Source organism: Candoia aspera, chromosome 13 (assembly GCF_035149785.1).
Source record: "Candoia aspera isolate rCanAsp1 chromosome 13, rCanAsp1.hap2, whole genome shotgun sequence".
Lineage (NCBI taxonomy): Eukaryota > Metazoa > Chordata > Lepidosauria > Squamata > Boidae > Candoia > Candoia aspera.
Window position 1 is genome coordinate 10,249,497 of NC_086165.1, and position 18,386 is coordinate 10,267,882.

An 18,386-nucleotide genomic window follows, 5' to 3' on the forward strand; every position below is an offset into this window, starting at 1 on the left:
CTTGGGATGGGCAGACATATTGACAGTTCCAATTACATGCAACATCAGAAAGCCAATAAGTGAACTTTAAAATAGTTTAATCAAGGTACAGTACCAACTTTGTGCAGATTCATTCATCAACCAGACGCTCTTAAAATTATTATACTCTTTGCCTGAAATATATGGCTCATTCTTCATAGTAATATATTCTAAATTACTGACAAATTTTATGAAATTATCCACTAAAAAGAAACTTTCTTCATCAGAGGATAAATATTGCTCCTAAAAACTACTAGGTCACTTAATGAAGAACCTAGACGTTGATTTTCCACTATACCATATTCCAGTTAATCAGTCAAAATATGCAGGCAGTTGATACTATTGGTTCTTATTTCAATCATCCTCAAACTGAGCTCCTCTTTTTCAGTTCTTTAACTTTATTTGCAGGAAATTATAAAAAGGTGTGTTTTTACAGTTGGTTCCCTCAGATTTCAGAGCCAAAGTCTAAAGCATCTAGGCTCAGCCATAGATTTTGCTATGTAACATCAAAAATATTAATTTTGGTCCCAAGCTCTTTAGAAGAAACATACAAAAGCAAAGAAATTTTGCCCCAAATCTAGTTTTTAATATCATTTGTGATGACATTTACCCACATCAAAGATGTGTGCCTTCTAGATGTTATCGATTTCTATCAGCCTCAACTGCCATCAGCAAGGAATTTATGAGGTGTCCAAACACTGGGAAGACAACAGGTTGACTACCCCTGACCTACATTTAATCCAGCTTTTGTATGCCTAGGAACTGACAGCAAGATCTCATGTAATGCTAGTTTCTCCTTGTCCCGATTTTCCCTCTGCCATGCTCACAGTTCAGAAAAGCCCATCAAGAAGTTTTGTACCTGTGATGCAGCACAGATTAGAAAGGCTGGTTTTATTTTTAGACTGCTAAAAGAACAAGAACTATAGCAACAACAAAGATCTCCTGTTTGACTGAAAGGCGGTATATTTCATAAACCACAAATATTTCACTGGTACATCATGAAAAAGCCATATATTTATCAGAAAGATGTGCAATGATCAAATCGAGCCAGATTCTCACTATTTCAAGTTCTAGAAGTTGCAAATCTTTGTTTTCTTTTTCCATCAATACCTACCCTTAAGTCTACTGATTTGATTTTTTGAGTTTTCTATAAGGCCTTTCTCTTTCAGCAAAGCAAATCAATCACAAAGACGTTTCTACAGCACATCTATTTACTAGAGTTAAGATTCAGGTTATCAAATAGCCTTTTGAAGCAGGTGAAACGTTACTTTAGATACTCAGGAGGACCAGTAAGAATGTTTTCCAAGTCAATCACATAGACTCGAAGAAATTAAATATACTCTTCTACAATACAAGACCTATGTCAAAGGATATGAAAGTCGGTCAGTCTTTTCAAACATGGTGGGTCCAGCCCCAAAGTCTTCAGTTAAACAAGTGGTGGCTCATCCTGGATAAAATCCTTCTACCACGAAGTACTGTTTAAAGCTAAATGTCCAAAAACTGGTTACATGTAAAAGCCAATACAGATTCAAGTTTGTATTAAGAGACAACTTATAAAAAAGTCCTGTTATCCCTGCAGCATTTTTTTAGATAAGGAATTAAAAACCTGTAAAAGGGAAGGGGGAATACTATGTAACCAATCCAGGGATCATTAACTTTACAAATTGTGAACATGATCATCTTTTTTCAACTCTTTTTAAAACTCAAGTAGATAAATTTCCTGATGCTCCTTTTGGAGTGTCAGAAAGGACCTTTAACAAATGGCAATGTGGAAGCGTGCTCAGCGAGGAACCTGCTCAACCATCAAGTGATCTGTAAACAACTTCTTGGAAATATACTGGCAAGAAAACCCTAGCAGAAATTAACAATGAGAGAAGAGCAAAAGTCTGTCTTCATGAAGAGGGCCATGCTGAGCCTGACACCAATGGCTCCGATCCCCGATACTGCACTAAATGCAGACACTGTGTCGGAGCTGAAAGGACTCCATTCCATTAATATCTTATCTTTATTGCTTTGTGGCCTTTTGGCTGCAGGATAAAAAGGATAAGGCAGCGAGTCTCCCCAAAGTGTGGAAAAATTAGGCACTCTGACAATTTGCACAGGGCTTGTTCTCTTCTCGCAGGTAGCTTTGAAGCTGGATGGAGCATTGATAGATGCCAAAAGTATTCAGCAGCAGTTGTCTGGCCTTCGACTGGACTTCCTCCCACTTTGGTGAACTACCAGGAGCTGAAAGTCAAGAAAGCCACAACTTTCAGCTCTCCAGATGAACAACCAAAACTAGCAAGTACAAGTTATTAAGAAATTAGAGAGGAAAGAGATTTTGAGACATCTAATCACCAATACAAGGATTACTTGAACATCACACCACCTCCTTCCATAATGATGATCAGTAAGAGGAAGAAGGGCAGTTGGACTTACCATGCAATAGCCCTGTGGTTACTGGATGATGGACCTGAGAGGATAGAGTTAACTCTTCCTTCTAGGGGACAGCTTCCTTCCTTGGGAAGAAACCCCCTTCAGTCACAAGAATTGACTTCAGCTCTATGGACTTAACACCTTTACTGTTTGAGAATTACAACCCAAACCCACCATTGGTCAATCAGCAATGTAAAAATCAAGCCATCTCCTGTGGAAGACTCACCCAACGTTGTGCTTGTGCTTTGTTGGGAATCTTGATCTGCTGGCATAGTAGAAGCCAGTGGAAGGACTGAGAGTGCAGACACACTCAGAGAACCAGGTCTACAAAAGCTATAATCAACCCTTGGAGGAGAGCCAGTTTTCATGATTGTCAGACATTGTCAGCTGTGAGGCAATTTCTTTGATAACCTCCTATAGTTTCAAAGTGGGCTCTAGGGACAAGAAGAACTAATTCTTCTACATGTTGATCAGGACCCCCAAATAAAACATCTGCTGGAGGAAGACAGCAAGCTTTTGGTTCTGTATACTAGAAATCCATGATCTTATAGGCAATGTATTGTGAGTGATAGGCTGGATGCAGCCCTGATCCTGGATGGATATCTAATTAATAGATCATCTAGGTATACATATGTATGCATGCCTCAGATGCCCTATTACTTCTGCCATTATCTTGATTAATAGTTGAGACTGAGGGTAGGAGCTTAAATTGGAATTGATTGTTGTTATAAGCAAACCTAAGGACTCTCTGGTGGTCTGATCTGCTGGGAATACACAAGCAGGTTTTCAACAGTTTATTGATCTGTCTGCTAGGATTGCCTCTGCAGTTGATTTGAGGGTTTCCACCTTGAAGATCCTGTATTTATTGAACCTACTGAGGAGCTTCTCAAGTTCAGAATTGCTCTCCAACCTGTTCCTCAGACTGATGGGAAAAATGGAGATATTCTTGAAACACTTCTCCCATAGATGCATTCTCTATGGGGCTTGTTGTAATATAGTAGCAACTGATAGCTTGAAATAATTTCACAAAGCCAAAAATTGAAGGATTTTTCATAAGGAAGCTCTTTTTAGCTTTGCATTCTCACTAGAAGAGGACTAGTTTTAACCTGTCAGTTCCATCAAGTGCCTGAGAACTGCAGAGCCCAATCATTATCTAAAGAATGATCAGCTTACAGGCCAACTTCCTACAGAAGAGCAGCATCATACAAGTCCACACCTCTTCAAGTTGACAAGGTTGAGAAACACTGGGTTAGACAAAGTGATGCTGCTCTTCTGTAGGAAGTTGGCCGGTAAGCTGATCATTCTTTAGATAATGATTGGGCTCTGCGGTTCTAACCACTCAGGAGTCACTCTGAGCCATGGGTTACTAAATCCTCTACATCTAGAACTCCCCCCCCCCCAAAAAAAAGATACAATTCAATAAATGTCTTTTAAAAAATAATTTTTGACCTGGGGTGATCAAATAATCTATTTCCTTCCACCCCTTGCCTGTGCAAGTGTTTTTAGACTGCAAGCCTGTATTGTTTATTTTACTTTACAGATAGCATCTAATAACTAAGTACCAATTGAAGCAAGTGTTTTAGAAATAATGGATCATAATACATTTATACTTAATTTATCAAAAAATTCAACATATTTTACCTAATTGTAGGTGGACGATGGCAATTGTTTTTCCTGCAGTTAGAGACCAGACATTCAGGTTTTCCACTGAAAATACGTCTTCAATTTTCATCAACTCTTCTTTAATAAGGTCCACATTCAAATGTCTTGGAACTCCTACAAGCAGAATAAAGATCAAGGAACAGAGTTTTCTGTTTAAGCTTGAAAAAAAATATGCTACACATGAACTAGCTTTAAACTTTTAAAATAAAAGAACAGCTGTACAGCGCATAGCAAAGTGTTGGAGTGTGTCTTGTGACTTGTTTCAGGAGAAAATTACAATTCTAAAAAAAATCTACTTATTTATAAGATTACAAAAACCTCCAAGTTTTCCTGGAACTCAGGAAACTCACAGTAATGGCCTAAGGAAAAAAATCATAATTATAATTTTATTACTAAGAATAGATTTATATTCTGCCTTTCCTCCAGGAGCTTGTGGTGAAATATAGAATTCTTCCTCCTCCATTTTTCTGTACAACAATAACCCCTATGAGAATATTGGGCTACGTGGGAAAGGCTAGCCCAAAGATGCTCAAGTGAGCTTCCATGACTGAGGGTGGACTTGAAGGTGGCCCTCCAGTCCTATTTAAACCACTACACCGCATTGCCTCCTAGTATCTTTCACAAGCACTGGAAGAGTGAATAAAATTAGTAGTTGTATGACATTAAACAATTGTCTCCCTTGGCAGAATTTAATCCCAGAAGAATCTGGTCTGAGCAACAAGGAAACACAAATAATCTGTGACACACAACTGAAATCAGTGAAGATGCTGGGTAGACATGATGACACATACATAATATGAAACAAATCAATCTATCTTTCCTATGTTCATAGTCCAGCATAAACAAACAACTAAAATACTTGTATTAGATGTCACAACAGCAACTGTATATTGGCATGATGATATCATAAGGTCTCTATTGTTATTTTGACAACATCAAAGCTTGTTATGGAAGCTGCTGATGCTGGATACAGCTAGGCTGAGGGAGAGTAGGATCTTGGTTTAGACAACAGAGTATTAAATTCTCATACCTTTTTATCACTTTATACTCAGCTGGTAGAATGTATCAGCCTACACCACCAAGTTATTGATCAAAATTATTAAGAACATATGTACAATTTAGAAAAATCCTCTGGATTCTCTCTCTTCCCAGTCATAGGAAGTTTAACAGCTCTTACCTTCAAGTACAATTATTCCGGTGTCCCGTATGATCCGAAATGTGGTGAAAGCCACAAGAATTGAAAATATGTATGTACATATAGGATCAGCAATCTTGTATTCTGGCTGAAATGAGAAAGATTAAAGCCTCATAACAAAGTCCTTAGCTATAAATATCTTGAAGGCTCAGAAATGGGGGAGTGGGAAGAATTCATTTGGTCAATATGTTAAGGATGGATGTAAGAATTGCTGCCAATCCAATAGGCATCTATGCCACAGATATTCATCTCCTGCCCTGTCCCCCCAATTTTTCACTAAATCAGTTTAAAAAAAAACTGGAACACCCACTATTATTTTGGAGTAGATCTGGGGAAAGCATGCATTTGCAATGTGCAGTTTTCCACACAGCTTATGTAAATAAGCTCTACTTACAAGAATCAGTTTTCTGAAAGATGGCTAATTTGTATGCGGTTTTCCCAAACATAAGTAACATTTTCCTCAGCAAGAAGATGCTGGCTCCATTTATTACAATTGTACAGTAGGGCTGCGTCTTCCCAAACTTTCACATGAATAATATTCTTTAATGCAACTTCATTGCAACTATAATTTGGACCACAATAGATAAGAAAAAGTATGCAACGGTAGAACAAAGGCTGTTTTGTATGTGGGATATTAAATGCCTTTGGGGGGAAAATCAGCTACAGAGGATCACTGAACTTTTCAGATTAAAAAGAACCCTCTGATTTATTTAACTACCTTAATTAATCATCCTTGATTGCAGTGCCTGGGCAAATATGCAGTTTGGAATACAGTTAACCTTTGTACTGTACTGAACATTTTCCCAACTGGGCTGAGTAGCACAGTACAGTCTTGGTGTACAGATACACCCAAGTTTCAATCCCAACATCTATTAAAGAATACCAAGGAGACTTTTAAGAGGCTTTTCTCAATAGAGATGGTGCAAACTGGTCCAATGCAATGACGCCACATGTATATGGCCTTTTTGTATGCTCCCCCCACCACCACCAATATGTGTTACTCAGAAAAGAATCTGTTAATTTCAATAGCTGCACACAACTTTTCTTGATGTGTAAGAAGGGGTTACAAAATGTTAAAATGTACCAACAGAACCAAAAGGTGTAACTTGTCTTAAAACAGGTCAAAACCTTTGGAAAAAAGTCAACTAACATGATGTTAGAAACACACACCAACAAGAAAAGAAAGTCACATGCACTGCGACTGTTTGAGCCCTTTATGTATCTCAGAAAATGTCCCACTGAACTGAGCTGGGGTCAAAATAGAAAAGACCCTGTCTTGCCAAATATCTCAGACTTTCCTCCTCACAGCTAGTAGCAAACAAGTCTCTAAGAGATCTGATTGGTGATATTTATTAGAAGGAAGGTTAAGAGTCCAACACAAGAATTCCAACAAGTATCTTACTTTGAAATGTGGTATGTATATATAGGCAATTTTATGGCAGTAAAACTTTTGGTTCATTTTCTGGTATATTTATGATTAAGGGGGCAGAAAGCCTGCCTCTTTAACAAAACAGTGGATAACACACAGCTGTTGATTGATGATAAGACTAGCCGTGAACAAAACAGTCTGGGAATTAAGGAAGAGCCAGTTTGGTCTAGTGGTGAAGGCACCAGACTAGATACCAAAACACTGTGAGTTCTAGTCCCGCCTTAGGCATGAAAGCCAGCTGGGTGACCTTGGGCCAGTCCCTCTCTCTCAGCCCAAGAGCCAATCAGGCGTGGTAGGAGAGTTCTAGTCCCGCCTTAGGCATGAAAGCCAGCTGGGTGACCTTGGGCCAGTCCCTCTCTCTCAGCCCAAGAGCCAATCAGGTGTGGTAGGAGAGTTCTAGTCCCGCCTTAGGCATGAAAGCCAGCTGGGTGACCTTGGGCCAGTCCCTCTCTCTCAGCCCAAGAGCCAATCAGGCGTGGTATGAGAGTTCTAGTCCCGCCTTAGGCATGAAAGCCAGCTGGGTGACCTTGGGCCAGTCCCTCTCTCTCAGCTCAGCTCACCTCACAAGGTGGTTGTTGTAGGGAAAACAGGAGGAGGAAGGAGTATTAGGAAAGATTTTAAAAAGATATTTCAAAAAGGATATTTCAAAAGGAGGGTGAGGGAACCTGCACTGAATCTCGGCAGTTACCAATCCCAGCAATACATCATAAAACACCAAATCAGCTTCTGGTAAGAAAGTCTGCAGTTTCAAAAACATTGTCCCTCAAAACATTTATAAAAATTTAAAAGCAAGTAAAATACTGCTGAACTGTTTACAATAACCCCAGCCATTTCAACTCAGTTCCCATTTGAGCAAATCCTACATCTCCTTGAACAGTCTGACTCTCCAAGGACTTTCTAGCTCATCAGAACAGAAGACTTGTTTCCTATGCTGAAAAAAGAGGACATAGTCAAAAGAACATGGAGTTCTGGGTAAGTTTTTACAGGAACAAACCAGGATCATTGTTACAGCATTCCAAGGCTGAACAATCCAAGATCAGAGATGCCCACAAGTCTAGTGAAGAAACCCTGCCCACCTTGAATCGAATGATGTATGCAGCTACAAGCACACCAATACTTTGCACCAAGTCTCCCAGGGCATGGACGAACGCAGCTCTCACAGCCAAGCTGCCATGGCTGTGACTATGAGGGTGCCCAGAGGCTGGAGCGGAAGAGCTGGACGGAGGAATAGATGAAGGCGTATGCGAATGGGAGTGAAGGTGGCCTGACTGGTTCAGCAGAAAGCCCATTCTGAAATGAAAAGTGGAGGAGAAGAAAGGTGCTTTAAAAAGAAAAAAAGCTATTATGTTTTTGGAAATGCCAATGGGGAAAAAAAAGCCTTAGGTTATAGGATTTTAATTTTTCATAGGGTTATGCAGTGCTTCATATTCAAAGGCAAAATGGGGCTTTGGCACATACAGGGGTGCAAACGCAGCAACCATTTCCTTCCCCAAGGAAAGTCACGCTGGGCTTGCAGATGGCGGCTAGATTTGTGCCCCTGTATGCTCTGAAACAATTTTTTGGTCCAAAGTGTTGCACAGCCCTAGTTTTCAGCACAAAGACTGAAAAATAATCAGTATTAGTTACTCTTCATGGTAGCTAATGAGAGTCAGCAATGCTGTCTAATGCTGTTCTGCAAAGCCACTGTGAATGTTGGATATATGCTTATAGACCAACTGCTAGCCAGACAGCCTATCCGAACATCATTTCTCCAGAGCCATTTTCACTCTATTATATTTCACCCTACCTGCTAATCTACTGTGTCTGGCCTCCTGCCCACCTTCAAGGAGAAAAATCGCTCCAGGGCTATGCATGCCAGGAAAAATAGCAGGGGAGAAATCCCCTTGTCTCCCTTATGCCCCATTATCCAGGTATGCTTTGTTCTAAACAAACTAGCAAGAAGAAACTCTGTCCTCTTATTGGTATAGCCCTCTGCTCCCCAAATCCTTTCTCTCTGCTTTTCTTTGGAGAGGAGGAAATTACAGGTGCACTGCAATTGGACATCAAGCCCCCATAACTGGTCACACAATTAGCCTGTTGCTGGTACAGTACAAATTCAGCCCAGCCTTATCTATGCTTGTTTTCAGTCAGTGATAAAATAGCTACTGGAAAGAAATGCTTAAGACAATTGTTTGGGTGGAATCTACACACCAAAAATGTAAGGAAAGGGGCTGATTTCATAAATAGACTGAGTTATATTTAATTCCAATCATCTAAAGGTGGAACAGAAATTGCTGGTCAAGCAGTTTCACTTTCTACAACAGAGTCCCTTACACATCCTCTACATCTGCTTTAAAGTGTTGAGAAATCATTTAACGTGCTTCAAACCAGATCTGGCTATAAATCTCACCTCTCCAGATCTATCCCTTATCCAGAAATCAGCTTACTTGGTAGGAGTTCTCAGCCGTGACTTAGTTTTATTAATGTCTTTGGTGCTGGTAACAATGAACCCATCTACCCACAAAAAAATTGTCCACCACAGTCCACAGAAGCAAAGCTCTTCTATTAAGTCTATGCCAGTGTACAGTAGCAGTTAAGGTGTTGGACTAGGACTGGGGATACCCAGGTTTGTCCACCTGAAGCCATGAAAGTTTATTTGATGACTTTGGCCTAATTGATTAATATCAGCTCAACCTTCCTCACTGAGCTGCTGTGAGTAAAAATTGGAAGGAGTTCTATATATGCTGTCTTGAACTCATGAAGAAAAGGCAGAATATAAATCATATATATACATACCTACATACACATACACATACATACATACATATCCAGTGTGTGTGTGTGTGTGTGTGTGTGTGTGTGTGTGTGGCACAAATATAAATGGTCCAGAATTTCAATTCTAGGCTTTTTCTTCCTCCCTTTCCAGGTTGACAGATGACTCAGCCACTCTCTAGATGGCTTTGGGATGCTTCTGATTTATCTTGGCCTAACAGTTCTCTCTAGTCTGGAAACTGCTGGGTCCTACCTCAGCAGCTTTATTCCTGACATTATCCAGACTGATCATAGAGGTGTGAAGACAGCACCCAAGAGAGAAATGCATAGAAAGTGGGAACTTACTTGCTTAACATTAGATGGAATGGCTTAGGACTTTATAACTCAAGAGACAGTGGTGATGTGTCTTATAATCCACAATGCAAACTGCTCTGTGGTTTGAGAAGCATGCTCGGAAGGTCAATAGCAATGGCCATTCTTCACTTTTCTCCTGCTCTCCAGACACGGTTCTCCAAATACAATTCAGTTAGACATGTCTAATGTCTGCATCTCCCATACAAATGGAAACAGGCTGCCAGAAATTTTGCATCCTAAACCATAAGCAAAAGAACTCCTTTCTGGTAAAAGCAGGGGAAACGCTGTAATATCTAAGTCAGAGAAGGAAGAAATGAAGTTGTGCGTGTTCTGCTGAACACAAAAAGTCATCTTCATTAACAGACAGAAAAGAAGTACACCAAACACTAACAAGTATAGCAGGAAACCAGAGGGAAAATCAGATGGCAGCAGAAGGAAAAGCATCACAGAACTGAGCTGATGCCAGAAAAACCTCACAAAGAAGAAAAGGGAAGTGGTTTGAACATCAGAAGCTTAGCACGGAAGATGGGAGGACCCAAAGAGAAGACGTTAGAAAGCCAGCCACAACTGGTATTCTCCTTTAGCATAAGGGTGGGCAGGTGTTTGGCTGCCAGTGGGTGCGCCTGACATTTCTGAGGCCTCAGGGACCTCAGTGGGTTGAGCCACATCACATATGGGGTTGGGTAGAGGTAGAGGGGTCAGTTTTCCTGTTTTGTTTTTAACAGTGATATGCCTATTTCAGAATTTATGCTATAGCTTTTATTATTCCCCATTTCAATGGGATGGGAAAACATGCCTTCAGTTATCAGCAATCATGGGCTGATGGAGTTCTGGGGGCCACAGATTGTTGACTCTTGCTTTACAACATGGCTGTATTGTTCCATCACTTCACTGCTGCTAACTCCTACCCTGGCATAGCTGTAACCATGCAATTAATAACAAGTCGTTTAGGCCAAGATTTCAGGCACTACTCAAGCAGTCTGAAAAAACCCTTGGTTGAAAGAGATCAGAAGCAGCAACCACCCTACTAAGACAGTGTCCAACATCAGACCTTAGGATATGAAAACCCAACCAGATGGGGTTTGCAGCTACGATCGTGAGATGTCATCAAGCTCAATAGGCTATCAGTCTTAAATAGAATGAAAACAGTAACTTACATGAGGTTTACTGCCACACCAATAGCTGCAGTAATGAGCATCACATCCCCATTAATTTCATAGTCCATGTGGATAGTTCGCTGAACAGCTTCGTATAAGAGGAAAACCATTAGGACATAAACCAGCAATACACTGAAGATGGCAGACAAAACCTCTGGAAGAGAAGAAGAAAAACACCAGCTATTGAAAAGGAGGTCCAAATACATCCTTCCATCCTAAAATTTAAACCTTAAAATGCACTCAGTCAACACTGTAAAAAAGGAGTTACAGAGTTGCCCTGATAAAACAGCTACTTCCAAATGACTTAAAAGGAAATATCTAAAATGAGAGGTAGTACTCTGGTCAGACACAAATTGGCGCTGGTCTGCCACAAATGAAAAAGTCACTCTAAAGCAGGGATCCCCAAATTCTTCAGCTCATTGATCTCTTCATGAAGTTTCAGACCCACAAACAATTATTATATGAAAATAATTTAATAAATACTATTTTAACTAATAGTACTACTACTACTAACAACAACAAAGACCCCTTGGATAGTCCCATCAACCCTTGGAGGTCAGCACTGATAACTTTGGGGAACCCTGCTCTGAAGAGATGGGAGCAGGATTTTAAATGTTTATGCTGAATCACAAAAGACTAAAGAGAAATTATTTACTCACAAACAGTCTGAGATATGCATAAAAGGCTGGAATATACAATTACTGAGCTGGCACAGAAAGCTAAAAAAAGGAGACTTACAAGCATAATAAAATTTAAACTTAATGCAACAATCCTAGCTAAATGTTTTTACCTATCTTTTCAGACAGCCACCATTGTTGTTGTTGTTGTTATTATTGAAACGAACCCCCCAAACAGATACCATAATGGGTTGTGGGAATAACCTTGAGGAACAGGAAGAACAGCTGCAACCAAGGCAACGGTCAGATAAAAGAAATCTGAATCCAAAGCAGAAATGTGAGAAAATGTCTCAGACTTGACCCTCCCTAGTTCTCCTGTAGACAAAGGCAGGGAGGGGGGAGGCGCATTCAGACTTGTAAGATTCTGTCGCTCTAATCCTATAATACAATAGCATTAGTATTCATAACTTTGGTTTCCTAGTCTAGTCCACCTCGAAGAGCTAACAGATCACTTGAAATAGATCTGATATTCCCTCTTTTTTCAATTATTCTAGACTTCTAACTTTCTGGAGTTTTCAATAAATTGATTCTGAGACTGGTAAGGAGACAGACAGACTCTGTCCTTTGCCCAGTCCTACCCTACAGATCCTTCTGCCTTTGTTTCAAAGTACTCCACATTTTCTTATCTCCAGCAAAGAGGGAACGGCTGGGATATCTTTCTAGGACAACATGAAGAAGAACACCTCTCCCTCATGAAGGTTTATGGGGAAGTGTGTGCACATGTGAATGTTTGAGCCTGTCCACTAGCAAGGGAGGGTACATTCACAACACACATTATCCCTTAAGCTGGGTTTGATAGGCAGCAGGGGCTGCTTTCACACATGCTAAGCCAACATTGCATCTCCCATTATGTCTTAGCGAGATGTGTTATTCAGTCAGTGTGAAAGCCCTGTGACACACAATCTCGCTTGTCCCATTATAACTACACTACAAGCTTGCCACATTGGTTACCTGGCTAATGTTGTTATCGTAGTTATGGGCTTGTTTCAAAGAATCATGCCTGAGAGGATTATTTAGAACTAGACACAATTGAAACCCCATGTAAAAGCTGCATAAATCCAATTTTCATAAAGAGTAAAGGTATTAAAAAGGAGGTAGGGGAATATGTACAAAGTCTCCTTTTAGTCTGTTTGGGGACAGAGTTGAATTTCACAAACTTTGTCTGCCAAGTTTTCAATTCCACGACAGAGACATTTTCCTCCACTATGGTATCATCCCCATCAATTCACTTATTAAAGCCATACTGTACTTTACTGTAGAGCAGTAAATCATACTGAAACAATACAGGGTTTGGCAGCCATGAAACTTTTCTTTCAAGAGTTCTTAATTCTGCTGAATGAATATCCTTATGATTGAAATACAAGCCACTGGGGCCAAAAACAGTTTTCAAAGGCATATGAATGCACACCAGTGCTTGACTTTATTATACAGCTCCTACAGGACATTAAAGACCAAAAAAATTGCTGAGAAATCTAATTACAGCTTTAGAAAAGAAAATCATATGAACACTGGATTGAATAATGTGAGCAGAAACTAACCTAGCAGAGGCATGAAGGAACAGTATTGAATCAGCCCATCTAATTGAAAAATACTTTTCCTCTTTTTCTTGTTTGCTTAATGAATTCCCCTTCTAAGAGCTAATATAAGTATATTTTTAGAAACTTCTTGTGAAGACTGATGTGATTTTCCCAGAGGAACTGTAATGGTTTCAAAGAACATTCCATCCATTCATCCTCTGGAATAGGAGGAACAGAGAGGAAAGTGCAGTCTTTTTGTACTATTTTGGACTACAACTCCAACAATCCTTTATTAATGACTATTCTGATTGAGCCTGGTGGGAGTTAAAATCCAAAACATGTGGAGGACACCACATAGCTCAATCCTTTTGTATGCATTTTTGGGCTTGTTAATTAGTCTCACTGTAACATATGGTTAAAGTATGACTATTATTTGTTGAGAGCCAGTTTGGTGTAGTGGTTAAGATGCCAGGCTAGGAACCGGGAGACCATGAGTTCTAGTCCCACCTTAGGCCTGAAGCCAGCTGGGTGACCTTGGGCCAGTCTCTCTCTCTCAGCCCTAGGAAGCAGGCAATGCCAAACCACTTCCAAAAATCTTGCCAAGAACACTGCAGGGACTAGTCCAGACAGTCACCAGGAAGCAAAACCGACCCAAAGGCATGTACACACACAGTATTTGTTAGGTTTATATCCCTCTTCTCAAAGTGATTTATGTAGCACTCTCTCCTATGTTCCCCCATAACTGTCCTGTGAAGTGGGTTGGGCTGAGAGAGTTTGACTGTCCCAAATTCATCTAGCTTCCACAAGGCTGATTCTTGGGTAAATGAATACCAAACTGCAGCTTCTAACACTGAATTATATCTCATTTTGAAAGATCTGCCTACAAAAACTTATGTCCCAAGAAATCGGTTTGGGCTGCAACAGATACACCCAAGATGTTTTACTTACACTGAAAAACAATTACAGGGAAGCACATGGGACAGGCATAAAAGTACCAGAAGCAGAGGAGGCGGGTGTTTTGACTTTTCCCCCTCCTGTCTGCCTGTACCAAATCTTTAAATCAACAGCTCAAAAGAGATATCACAAGCAGCCATGCCATGGTATGAGGCTGCAACGTTTAGAGATATAACATTGTATATATCTACCATTTTCTTACTGAACTAAGCAGCTGTCCTACCCTGGTACCTTGTTGGATCATAGTTCTTATCAACCTGTCACAGCCATAGTGCAACTGGGAATTGCAATTTGATATGGATGGAGGGCACCCAGTTGGAGAAGATAAACCAAAGATATAAACTTCACGGCCAACCAGCACAGACAGCGGAATACTATAAAAGGCCACCTACCTAATCGATGGAATCCAAAGGTGAACTTTTTTGTGGGTGCTTTTGCTGAGAGCCACAAAGCAAGAAGAGTCAAAATAATGCTGCTGAGATCGGTTAACATGTGAAGTGCATCCGTCATGATTGCTAGACTGTTGGCAACGTATCCACCTTAATGTACAAATTTAAAAGGAGGAGGGGGATGTTAGATATGTTCACATATTACACACACACACACACACACATATATATATACACACACACATACATACAGGAAGGGGTTTTATCAATCACAGCTCCCCAAAACATCTATAGTGCAACATGTCTTTGCCACATTTACTGTCATGAGCACTGATGGTGAGCAGGAGGGCGCCCCTATCCAGGGGGGAAAACGCATGCGTAGTAGTGAGGAGTTGAGCAGCCATTCAAAGAGACACAGAACAGACCCGCCTTGACTTTTGGGGTTTATCTGGATGGGTTTTCCCACGCTTCTTCAGTTTGTTAGGATTTTCTGTCTTTTGTAGCAGTAATAAACACTAGAGACCTACTCCTCGTCTCAGCGTGATTTCTGACTGTTAGGACATTTACAGATTATAACATACACATTGGAGGGTGAGGCATAGACAATGATCACAATAGTTCCAGACAAATATCTTTTCAGCTGTTATCACCATGTTTTCCGTCCTCAGCAGGAAATCACCACAGGTAGCAATTTTCATGCACTAAATTTGCTTTATAACTTATTTCTGAATAACCACCAATGTGCCTTAAAGGACTCCGTTCACAGAAATTACCAGCTGGACAGAAACACTGAAAATTCAGAACCTGTCCTTAAACTAGCAATCTCCAAAAGATTTATATCATTTTATTAAATGGCTGTAGCTACACGTTTTAACTCCCGGGATCATTTTATTTGCAGGAAGGATTCAGAAGAAACCTGCCCATTTTTTTCCTGTTTCAACTTACTACATAGTATTTTTTAAGAGACCACCTTGACCTGGCAGAAATGGGGGTAGGAGACAGGAATTGGGGGTGGGGGGTTCTACCTCTCTTCCTCCTATTTTAAGAATTGCGCTGAAGTAAGCAAAGCTTCCGGCATGATTCACAAAGCAAGCTAGACCGGAACAGAGAGAACCTTTGATAGATTTAATGATTTATTTTCCCCTGAGCTCAACCTCAACTCTTATACCAACCACACAAGTTAATGTGGTGTGTAGGATTAATAGGCATATCCAGTCTCTGTGATTAAAGGGCTGAACCTGAGAAAGCAGAAGTGACTGTGTTTGTGCATTCTTCGTGCACAGAAGAACATATTGATCCACAGCGGTACAGATTTTGAGAACAACAACTCATGCCATCTGCCAGGACTTGGATCCAGTTTGTAGAAATGCCTGCCTTGCTGCTGCCTCTTTTAAAGAGTTCAAAAAAGCTTGTGAACATCCTAGTCAAAAATGAGTTTGATGTCTCATTGCTGCCTTCAATGAGCCATGAAGGACAAAAATCCATCTCATGGGTGGCTGATCTTCACAAGCAGCTCAGGAGGGTCAGAGAGCCAAAAAAGGGATTGAAAAAAAAAAAGGCAGGAGGAGACACCACTGTGGAGGTGGAGCACTCAGAAATGATTACCTAGTAGGCATTACAAAGTTCATCCTGATGTCTTGCAATGAAGGAACTTTACTGCACCGAAAATACAAGAGCCTTAAGCCTATTTTAGTTATTTTTGTTTGTTTGTTTGTTTATTATTCAAATTTTGTTACTGCCCATCTCCCCCAAAAGAGGGACTCTTAACCTGGTTGCCTGAACACTTCTCTTGACTGAAGGGGCACATCCAGAGGATGATATACAGCTCATGAAGACTTGGGTGCAGCCTTCAGAGTCTTCCAGAAGCTGTTACTAAACAGCAATTTTTAATGGCAAAGGGAAAGTTAATTAAATATTTGCCTGAAAAGCTATTTATTAATTATTTTTAATTAAAAATAGATGGCATTAAATCAAAATTTAGTCTGCCCTGGACTCACCTGTCCCTTTTTGGACTTTGTAGGAGGACAGCTGTGTTAGTCTATGGTAATAAAAAATCAGTAGGAGTCTGATGGCACCTTTTTCGACCAACAAGTTTTATTAAAAGGCATAGGCTTAAGCTTTTTAATAAAATTTCTTAGTCGGAAAAGGCACTATCAGACTCCTCCTTTTTGGACTGTAATCCCATCCACTGAAAGGTTATTGCCTTAAGACTATTAGACATAAGACTACAATGTTACAGACTGCCTTTCTATTGCACTAAACCATAAATGTGGCTTGTTTGGCTCAACGTTTTGTATGAACCGATTGTGTAACTCCAGCTAATTGGAGTTTATTTAGTAAATGAAAATTAAATCATGGTTTAACATAAGCTATGAACACAAGCTTCGTGTATATAAGCTCTGCAACAATCAAGACAAAGCTAGGCACCAGGGCTGTATTTTGTATATCCGTGAGTGTGGGTTGTCAAAGACCACATTATTGAGTTGAATCAGTCCACACAGTGGCAGATCAAAAAACTGGCACATTTCCCTGTTGGCTGCAAGTGGTATTTGCTTACTTACGACATTCTCTGAACCTACTGCCCTCTGGCAATGCAATACTGCCAGTTTAATGGTGCCTTTATCTTCCTGCCTGAGAAAATAATTAAACAGCTATCCCAGAGCAGAGCTGCCTTACAAAGCAACCTCTCCTCCCGCCAGCCCCAGTCCGGATCCCTCAGGGCACTCTTACCTACAAGCTCGCCTGCCATAAAGAGAAGATATAGGACTGCAGCTAATGCCAGCCGCCTCTTCACCTTCCTTTGCTTTAACAGTTCCCTTTGCTGGGTACAATTGTTACAAGGGTCTATAGGGGGCCCGGCCACAGCATTCCGCAAGGCAATGTCCCTGTCCAGCAAGGACTCGTCATCTGAGTGGGGTCCCACGTAGGCCCCATTGGCAGAGGTGTCGGCCGCATCTTCCGAAACCACGACTTGCAGTTTCTTGAACCGGGGAAAGTCTTCCTCACCAATCTCATCCGAAAAATCAAAGGCACTGCAGTCATTCAGGAACAAGGAGTCATTGTTCTTTCTCAGGACCGACTTGAGGCTGTTCCAGATGCTGGGGCCAGCCATTGCAGGCTGTCAGTTCTAGATACACAACTGGATGCCCCTGGTACTGAGGGACCGCTGTCTGCCTTGGGTGACTATATCTCTGGCATGCCTTTGCTATTTTTGCCAATCATTTCTCTTCTGGACGAAGGCAGATGTGTCAAGCCGGGGCAGAGTCATTGAGGAATTAAAGCTAGGAGAGGCAAGGAGATGCAAGTTAGGAAGTCAATGGAAAGTTTCACCCTCCACCAAGATCAGGCCATGCCACCCTGCCAAGGTGTGGATGTCTTCCCAATTCAAAACCTAAGAAGGTACATTGGTACCTGTACCTGTGTGGCACTTTGGCCTCTCCCTCTGCCCACCTCGGGATAGGGCCTGGCAGATTGTTTCATGGCCTTCCAAAGTACCTGCAGAGCCCTAGCGCAGCCAGGTAGCAACCACCAGGAATATGCCACAGCATTTAACCAAAATGGTGCCTAAGAAAAGCCCAGTGACCTGCCCAGGGCGGCGAGAAGGCGGGCGGCGGGCCAACCGGTGGAGGGATCACGCCCCAGCGCCAACGCAAGGAGCGGCGGTGATCCACCCGGACATCCTAACCGGCAGGTTGGACGACTGGACCGTAAACACCGCAAGAAAAACATCCGGGCGCGGACCTCCAGAAAACGGCGATCGACGGCTACCGGGGCTTGGAGGGGGGCGGGGGACGCCGTCGACCCTCATCTACCTGCCGGCGGAGAAGGAGGCGCCCGCCGCGGGGACGAGCTCCGTTCCTCCGGGCCA

The 18,386-nt window shown here is 41.3% G+C and overlaps 2 protein-coding genes across 2 annotated transcripts in view; both read right to left on the reverse strand.

The window, feature by feature from the left end:
* Positions 1 to 18,386, reverse strand: part of LOC134504781 (nicotinamide riboside kinase 2-like) — a 256,317-nt gene that overhangs the window by 195,217 nt on the left and 42,714 nt on the right. The window lies entirely within an intron of this gene.
* On the reverse strand, positions 1,208 to 17,630 carry SLC30A4 (solute carrier family 30 member 4). Its single transcript, XM_063314455.1, has 7 exons — positions 17,249 to 17,630; positions 14,522 to 14,668; positions 10,982 to 11,135; positions 7,796 to 8,009; positions 5,273 to 5,378; positions 4,075 to 4,209; positions 1,208 to 2,244 (listed from the first exon to the last, which is right to left on the reverse strand). Exons 1-7 carry the CDS (start codon positions 17,628 to 17,630, stop codon positions 2,096 to 2,098), a joined length of 1,287 nt encoding a protein of 428 aa, XP_063170525.1. The 3' UTR covers positions 1,208 to 2,095.

Excerpts from the sequence above, each read along its gene's own strand:
- SLC30A4 (XM_063314455.1), bottom strand. The coding sequence starts at position 17,630 with ATGGCTGGCCCCAGCATCTGGAACAGCCTCAAGTCGGTCCTGAGAAAG. Across the intron at positions 8,010-10,981 it reads GGTGTGGCAGTAAACCTCAT|AATGGGCTTTCTGCTGAACC; the intron begins GTAAGTTACTGT and ends TTTTCATTTCAG. Across the intron at positions 5,379-7,795 it reads CATACATCATTCGATTCAAG|CCAGAATACAAGATTGCTGA; the intron begins GTGGGCAGGGTT and ends TTCTCATTTCAG.